At 39.9% G+C, this 9,363-nt stretch overlaps 1 protein-coding gene across 1 annotated transcript; it reads left to right on the top strand.

The window, feature by feature from the left end:
* The first annotated feature begins 1,626 nt into the window (after positions 1–1,626).
* Positions 1,627–3,481, top strand: LOC100266849 (stilbene synthase 6-like). Its single transcript, XM_002263771.4, has 2 exons — positions 1,627–1,903; positions 2,283–3,481. The coding sequence occupies exons 1-2, from the start codon at positions 1,726–1,728 to the stop codon at positions 3,281–3,283; spliced, it is 1,179 nt and encodes a 392-aa protein (XP_002263807.1). The 5' UTR covers positions 1,627–1,725; the 3' UTR covers positions 3,284–3,481.
* Positions 3,482–9,363: the final 5,882 nt, after the last annotated feature.

Raw genomic sequence — 9,363 nt, 5'->3', positions numbered from 1 at the left:
GTGAAGAATGGTAAGAAAAATTATATACAAACCATGTCTTATTGTATTAAGAAGGAGTGAATAAATATATATAAATATATCCATAAAGTTAATAATAATTCTAAAATATTTTATTCCTATCATAAAATTGAGGGATTGTAATTTTGTGATTGTTAGAAGGTGTAGTGACCTCAAGTTAAAAGGATGAGACTCTAGGTTCTTGTTTTTTCATATTCTTGAAGTTTCCTCAAAAGTTGTAAACTTATATTCTCATTAATTCCACTAAAAAGAAAGAATAAATTAGATACATAACACCAATTTGAATTCTAGTGATGTAGCTAAGAACTTTTTAGCTTTATTTTATTTTATCTTATTTGAATTTCAATTGAGCACAAATATAGTTGAAAATTGGCTTATAATCAATTGTGGCTACTCCTAAATATTTACACCAAAGCCTAGTACCTAAACTATAGGGAATATGTTGGGTTGGGACTAAATTTGTGACAATAGAAAGAATAAGGTGAATTTCATCAAAAGGGAGAATGTCTTTTCAAGATCCATTCATTTCCTAGTCTTACACCCAAACATGATTCCTTGCCATGGAACTCATCTCTTCCCTTATAATTTCTAACCAGTATGTCGATTTAGGTGAAGTTAGTGCTTTCTCATAAGAAGCGGGTTTATCCAGGTCTAGTGCTTCATGAAAAGTCTTTTAGTGCGAGTCATTCCCACTATCTTTGGCGATTTCAAGATGAGTTTTTAATTCCCTATCGTCTCTTAAAGATTGTGTTTCCTTGTCTTACAACTCATGGTGTAACACCCTAAATTCATTTTCAGGGGTAAAATCATAAATTAAAAATCAATAACTAAATTAAAAGAGGGTAGGAGGGTCTATTTCCATTAAAAGTCCTAAATATATATTAGATTTTTTTAACTTCTTTGTACAAAAACCCTTTTTTTTTTCATGGAGATGAGAGAGATTAGAGAATGTAGGATAATGGAAGGTTAAATATTTGAGAGCTTGGGGTTTCAAAATCAGTTTTAGTATCTTTAAAATTCGCCTACTTTAAAATTGAAAAATTGGACATATTATTTTTAGTATCTTCTCTTCAGGTAGAAATGAAAGAAAGATGTGAATTGTATTTTTAATCATCTTTAGTATTTACTTTTCCTTCAATTATTTTTGAGAATAAAAGGAGTGCCCGGCAACTTCGATGACGAAATAGGTTGAATAAAAATGAGATATTTGTTGAATTATAGTTTGAATAAGTTAAATGACACGTGATGTAATGCCGAAGAAGAAAAATAGTGTAGCAGTCATTGGGTTGTTGAGGTTATTACTTGAAATTCAGAAATTCAACTTTGAATGAGTTTGACTTTATAAGAAAGTTGGTAGCAGCCTCCCACATGTGGAAAACTAAAATAAACTATGTATTAATTTCCAGTTAGTGAGCGGAAAAGTCTTCCTGTGGATGCAAATACATAACACATGTCTGAAAATCAACCCCACCACAAAATGAACTCAAGCACACCAGCTTTGAAGCCAACACATCATTCAAAACCCAAATCACTTCGAATGTATATCATTATCAATTGACCGCCAATGGATGAGAGTTGGTGAGACACAGATTATAAATACCCAACACTCACACCCAGATTTCTCAAGCCACCTCCAAGCTTCAATTTGAGTTCTCTTTCCTTCCCAACTTAATCTTCAGCTTCAATTTGAGTACGTAGCTGGCATCAATGGCTTCAGTTGAGGAAATCAGAAACGCTCAACGTGCCAAGGGTCCGGCGACCATCCTAGCCATTGGCACAGCTACTCCCGAGCACTGTGTCTACCAGTCTGATTATGCTGATTACTATTTCAGGGTCACCAAGAGCGAGCACATGACCGAGTTGAAGAAGAAGTTCAATCGCATATGTAAGTATATTCATGCATCAATTCTTATATACATATCACTTCTATACATATACGAGTGTGGTATTAGGTGGGGCTCACCTCCAAGTGAATGAATGTTTCAAGTTTTCTATAGTATAGCTTTTAGATAAATTACTTCAGGAAACTTGAAAATCTTTTTACTTTCAGTCACCAATATTCCTTGCATCTGACTCTAATGGCTTGAACAACTGTTCTTTGAGTCATGTGGCAATGCTAAGAAACACATTAATAATTTTTGCTATAATAAAGAACAACCTTTTATACTTGCTTCAATGTTAAATGCATGTCCACCATCTTGAACAATATACTAAATGATTTGTTGATTGGTGATGCTAATGTGTTGACGTTATTTTATTTATAGGTGACAAATCAATGATCAAGAAGCGTTACATTCATTTGACTGAAGAAATGCTTGAGGAGCACCCAAACATTGGTGCTTATATGGCTCCATCTCTTAACATACGCCAAGAGATTATCACTGCTGAGGTACCCAAACTCGGTAAGGAAGCAGCATTGAAGGCTCTTAAAGAGTGGGGTCAGCCCAAGTCCAAGATCACCCATCTTGTATTTTGTACAACCTCCGGTGTAGAAATGCCCGGTGCGGATTACAAACTCGCTAATCTCTTAGGCCTTGAAACATCGGTTAGAAGGGTCATGTTGTACCATCAAGGGTGCTATGCAGGTGGAACTGTCCTTCGAACTGCTAAAGATCTTGCAGAAAATAATGCAGGAGCACGAGTTCTTGTGGTGTGCTCTGAGATCACCGTTGTTACATTTCGTGGGCCTTCTGAGGATGCTTTAGACTCTTTGGTAGGTCAAGCCCTTTTTGGTGATGGGTCTGCAGCTGTGATTGTTGGATCTGATCCAGATGTCTCGATTGAACGACCCCTCTTTCAACTTGTTTCAGCAGCCCAAACATTTATTCCTAATTCAGCAGGTGCTATTGCGGGTAACTTACGTGAGGTGGGACTCACCTTTCACTTGTGGCCTAATGTGCCTACTTTGATTTCCGAGAACATAGAGAAATGCTTGAGTCAAGCTTTCGAGCCACTTGGTATCAGGGATTGGAACTCGTTATTTTGGATTGCTCACCCGGGTGGCCCTGCAATTCTTGATGCAGTTGAAGCAAAACTCAATTTAGAGAAAAAGAAACTTGAAGCAACAAGGCATGTGTTAAGTGAGTATGGTAACATGTCTAGTGCATGTGTGTTGTTTATTTTGGATGAGATGAGAAAGAAATCCCTAAAGGGGGAAAATGCCACCACAGGTGAAGGATTGGATTGGGGAGTACTATTCGGTTTTGGGCCCGGCTTGACTATCGAAACTGTTGTGCTACATAGCATTCCTACGGTTTCAAATTAAGTGAAGTAAAGGAGAATGGTACCTTTAATGTTGTATTGTATCAAATAGGAGTTAATAAAGGTATTTATCTCCAAAATTGATAATACTCTTATAGTATTTCATTACATTGATAAATTTGGATTGTAATTGAGTCACTATTAGACTTTCTTTGTGAGCTGAAATTAAAAAGATGAGTTTCAAGTGCTCAATGTTTCATTATCTTGAAGATTCTTCAAATATTTTAATGTTGTGTTCATATAAATCTGATGGAAAAATAAATAAAGGAAGTAATGGATTTTTTGATAGCTCTAGTGCTAATTGAATTGGTTTCTCCTTTGATGGTATTTGAAAGCTTATAAATATTGGGAAATGTCTCAAATTCCTAATTGGAATATATTTCCTTTTAAAAAAAATATATATTATATAAAATACTTCCTAAATTCATATGTGATGGTGATTAGATGCCTTATAGAATAAGGAATACTAGTAGGAATACCTCAACAAATATTCTAGGTCGTAAAGGAAAAATGTTATGAAAAAGATATAGGTTTGTGAAGACTATATGCGATAGATAAAATAAAATACAACAAAGAGTGAGAGACGCCTAGTAGAGTAAAACAACTCATGGTTTAGGGTATAGATATGAGGATAAGTGAGAGATACTTGATGGGGCAAAGTGGTCCATAATGCAGGGTGAAAATACAAAGAGTGGAAAAATATAAGATGATTCAAGACTCAATAATTGCATCCATTTTTGTCCTGCATGATATCTTCTATTGTACAATGAAATATTATTTCTCATCAGTGAAGGTGTGTATATGGTTAATCGAACATGTTAAAACATCATTTACCTTTATATGTGGATAGTTTTATTTTATTTTCTTCTATGCATATATTGTTGTAGTATGTGGCTCATATTTGAGCGAAAGACATATGGAGAAAAAGAGGCAAATGCCAAAGCAAAGTGGAGTGGAATGGAGCGAATTTTGACACACTTCCATCAGGATAGTGTTGGGTTTGGTAACACATTTTGACATGCAGTTAGAGCAAATGGATGTAAAGACAACTTTTCTTCGTGGTGATTTGGAGGAGTTGGTCTATATGGTAAAACCAGAAAGGTTTATTCAACCTGGACAAGAACACTTGGTCTGTAAATTGAGGAAATCCCTTTATGAGTTGAAGCAATCCCCAAAGCAGTGGTACAAGCGATTTGACTCCTACATGATCAGGATTGGCTAAAAGAGATGTGAGTATGATTGTTGTGTTTATGTAAAGAGCTTAGATGATTCATCATCATTTATTTTTCTATTACTCTATGTGGATGACATGTTAATTGCTGCAAAGAGTATGATCGAGGTCAATAAGTTGAAGTCTTTGTTAAGTAAGGAATTTGACATGAAGGATTTAGGTGTAGCCAAGAAGATCCTTGGAATGGAGTTCACAGGGATAGAGCTTCAGGGAGACTATGGTTATCTTAGTATAACTATGTTAAGAGACCTTTGGCAAATCATTTTAGGTTGTCTACTAATCAATGTCCAAAGACAGATGATGAAGTGAAAGACATGTCAAAGGTTCCATATGCAAGTGTAGTGGGATGCTTGATGTATGCTATGGTTTGTACAAGACCAGAGTTGGTGCATGCTGTTAGTGTGGTGAGCAAGTTTCTATCAAATCTGGGAAGAATGAATTGGGATGCAGTCAAATGGATTTTTAGATACTTAAGGAGTACTACAAACTATGGCATCATGTTTAACAAACAATAGATTGATCCTTCAGTTAGAAGATATGTTGATGTAGACTATGCAGGAGACTTGGATGACAGGAGTTTACCATAGGTTATGTATTCACCCTTGGTGGGAGACTTATTTGTTGGAAGTCTATGATATAGTCTTTAGTTGCACTATCTACTACTGAGTTAGAATATATGGCAATAGCTGAGGCTGGAAAAGAATCATTATGGCTTACAGGTTTGGTTAAGGAGTTGGGTATTCAACAAGGTGGAGTTCAATTATATTGTGATAGTCAGAGTGCCATTTATTTGGCAAAGAACCAGGTGTATCATGCAAGGACCAAACACATAGATGTGAGGTTTCACAAGATCAAGGAATTGGTTTCTTCTGGTGAACTGTTACTTGAGAAGGTTCACACCTCTGAGAATGCAGCAGACATGTTGACAAAGCCTGTTACCATAGAAAAGTTTAAGCATTGCTTGAACTTGATTAATGTCTCCAAATGCTAGATGAGAGATACCCTAAACTATTGTCTCAGGTGGAGTTACAAGCTATGTTTCTTGTCTCCTAAAGGGGGAGTGAATATTCGCCAAGGTGGAGATTGTTGTAGTATGTGGCTCATATTTGAGCGAAACACATGGAGAAAAAAATGCAAATGCGGGAGCGACGACATTTGTCATTTAGGCTTGTATTTCTATTATTATGGGCGAACGATAGGTTGGGGGCGTACAGGGCAACGCCCCCTACAGTATGATTCAGGGGTATTTTTGAAATTTCATTACCCAAGGGTTAATATAAATACCCTTTTATGTAACCCTAATTTTAACATAGTGAAAATCCTTTTCCCTGTTCCCGTGGACGTAGACAATTAGCCGAACCACGTTAAATCCGCGTGTTCTTCTTTCTCGTTTTTCTATTATTTTCACCAAAAATCGTTCCACGGATTTCAACATATATTTATATTAAAGCTTTAGCTCACCAACACTGAAATCAAATAAAACTCAATCCAATTTGAGTATACATAGAATGGATTTAACCTCATTTGACCCTTTCATTTGTGCGGCAGAAACACACTCCTGCTAAAGAGCGGTGGCTTAGTTACAAAGTCCATTCTTTTTTCATGGATGATTTCATTCCACATTTTTCTAGAATTAATAGCAAAATATGTCATCAAAACATTTTTTTAAAACACCAAAATATGTTATCATAATATATCTTTGGAAATAGTTTTGAAAAGATCACTGACAACATATGTTTTATATTCCATTTTTATTTGTTTTATGTTTTTAAAGTTAAAAAAGGGAAAATGCATTATTAATCTATTCAAGAACATGCCTAAGTGAACTATGTCAAAAGAAGTGTCCAAGTGACCTATTTTGAAAAAGTGCCTAAGTGACGTAGGATGAATGTGTGCAAGTTGAAAGGTGTCTAGGTGAATCTAAGCGGGCCAAGGTGAACCTAAGTGGGCCTAAGGTGGTGCCTAATGGGCCAAGTGCATCTAAATAGGCATAGTGTGCCTAAGTGGGCCTAAGGTGGGACCTAATGGGCCAAGTGTATCTAAATAGGCCTAGGGTGCCTAAGTGGGCCTAAGATGGTGCATAATGGGCCAAGTGTATCTAAAAGGGCCTAGGGTGCCTAAGTGGGCCTAAGGTGGTGCCTAATGGGCCAAGTGTATCTAAATAGGCCTAGGGTGCCTAAGTGGGCCTAGGGTGCCTAAGTGGACCTATGGTACCTAAGTGGGCCTATTGTCACAAGATGCTTCAAATGACCCTCCCCATGGGCTTATATAGGAGGAGGGAAGCTTCTGGAGATTCCTAGAGCTATCTACACTAAGCCATTGGTGGGAAGAGTATGGAAGGTTCTAAAAATGCCTAGAGATGTCCACACATCTCTACACTATGGTGGAAGGCATGAGAGGAGTCCAAGGCTTTCTAGAGACTTCTAGGAATCTCTTGTATATTCTTGTACATAGGGTTGTACATAGAATAGGGTAGGATGTTCTAGAATATTCTTGATTTGTAAGGAACCCTCCAAGGTTCCAGATAGTTCCATTGGTGCCTATAAATAGGTGAGACCCTCATTTGGCCAAGGCATGACCCAAATCACTTCCTAACCAAGCAAGTGAGCATCCAAGCACTTGTAAAGGTTTCCTTGAGTTAGTGAAAGCTTCCATTCTTTCAAGAGTTGCCTACCAAGCTTCTTAAGCTTTTGAGTCGCGAGTGTCTTAGCCGAGCAAGCTAAGCATTGGGGAGTAAGGCTGACTTAGCAAGATCAAGCATCTTGGCTTGTCTAAGTGTCGCACGAGCTTAGTGAACGACTAAGTCCGTGACAAGTGGTATCAGAGCGCGGTTACGAAGTGGCATAGCAAAGGAAGCATGTCGGGCTCTAACGTGGAGGAGATTAGCGAGCAAACCCGTGGGAGGGAGACCGAGCCTACTGCACGGGGCAGGGGCAAGAAGGATAAATCTCGTGATGCCATTGCCAACATGGAGGCAAGGTTAGCCAAGGTGGAGCTAGCCAAGGCGAACACTCGGGAGGGGTTGGACTTGATCGAGCAAGGCATGGAGAAGGGCTTAGAGGATCTAAGGGAGCAGATCCAAGACCTTCGTGAGAGGGTGCTAGTCTCACAGGTTCAACCAGTGTCGCACGAGGAGTTTGTGTCCTTCCAAGGAAAGGTCTTGAGCATGCTTGCTAGCATGGAGTCAAGGATAGAGGCCTTGACCACTCGAATGGAGTCCCGAGACCAGGAGGTTAGGCAGGAGTTGGCCATCTACAAGGCTGCTGTGTCGGCACGGGTCATGGCCACACAGGAGGCATCTAGGGTGGAGGTGCCGAAGCCACATAGGTTTAGTGGCAATCGAGATGCCAAGGAGTTGGATAACTTCTTATGGCATATGGAGCGATACTTTGAGGCTATCGCATTGACGGATGAGGCGGCTAAGGTAAGAACTGCAACCTTCTACCTTATTGACACAACTATTCTATGGTGGCGTCGGAGGTTTGCTGATATGGAGAAAGGCATTTGCACCATAGAGACGTGGGAAGACTTCAAGAGGGAGATCAAGAGGCAGTTCTACCCTGAGGATGTGGCTTACCTGGCTAGGAAAAACATGAGGCGTCTCAAGCATGCAGGCTCGATACGCGACTATGTCAAGGAATTCTCTTTGCTCATGCTTGAGATTCCTAACATGACTGGGGAGGAGTTGTTATTCAACTTCATGGATAACCTGCAAGGGTGGGCCGGGCAGGAATTGAGGCGTCGAGGTGTTCAAGACTTAGCCACTGCCATGGTAGTAGCAAAGTCTTTAACGGATTATAAGAGGGGAGACTCCTCCAAGGTTGAGTCTTTGGAGGATAGCCACGCCATGGGTAGGGGAGACGAGGTTCTAAGGGACCACAATGCTCCTAAAAAGGGATCAGGCAAGATGTCTAACGTCCGAGAAGGAAGGGATAAGGCGGAAAGGAAGGAGTTTACGCCTAAAATCAAATGCTTCCTGTGTGACGGTCCACATTGGGCACGGGATTGTCCAAAGAGGAAGGCGTTCAGTGCCATGATCGAGGAGAGGGAGTAGGAGGACGAAGCACATATGGGCTCAATGCAGCTACTAGGTGCCCTCTAATTCAACCCGAAGCCTAGTACGCCTGAGACCTTCTTACTAGCAGGGGTGCAAGTAAAGGAGGAAAAAGGGGAGCGAGATGAGGTAGCCCGCACACACATGGAAGAGGTCACCAAGGGAAATGTGAACTCAATGGGTAAGAGGAAGCAGCACTCTAAGCATCAAAAGTGCATGGGTCTGCATCCATCTGAAGCCTCATGGGAGAAGGAGGTGAAGAATATCCTGGCTGAATGGGTCACCAGGAGACAAGGGGTCCATCCTGTGATAGAGTATCTAGTCCGATGGAAAGGACTACCTAAGAGGCAGGTAAGCTGGGAACATGCGAATGCCTTGAGAAAATTCTGGAAACACATCGAGAGGTTTTAGAATGAGGCAACAATGAGGATGTCGACGGCATCGGTGGGGAAGAGTGTCACAAAATACTTCAAATGACCCTCCCCATGGGCTTATATAGGAGGAGGGAAGCTTCTGGAGACTCCTGGAGCCATCTACACTAAGCCATTGGTGGGAAGAGTGTGGAAGGTTCTAAAAATGCCTAGAGATGTCCACACATCTCTACATTATGGTGGAAGGCATGAGAGGAGTCCAAGGCTTTATAGAGACTTCTAGGAATCTCTTGTATATTCTTGTACATAGGGTTGTACATAGAATAGGGTAGGATGTTCTAGAATATTCTTGATTTGTAAGGAACCCTCCAAGGTTCCAAATAATTCCATTGGTGCCTATAAATAGGTGAGACCCTCATTTGGCCAAG

This window comes from Vitis vinifera, chromosome 16 (genome assembly GCF_030704535.1).
Source record: "Vitis vinifera cultivar Pinot Noir 40024 chromosome 16, ASM3070453v1".
In the NCBI taxonomy this organism is placed as follows: Eukaryota; Viridiplantae; Streptophyta; class Magnoliopsida; order Vitales; family Vitaceae; genus Vitis; species Vitis vinifera.
This window is presented reverse-complemented; position numbering and strand designations above follow the sequence as displayed.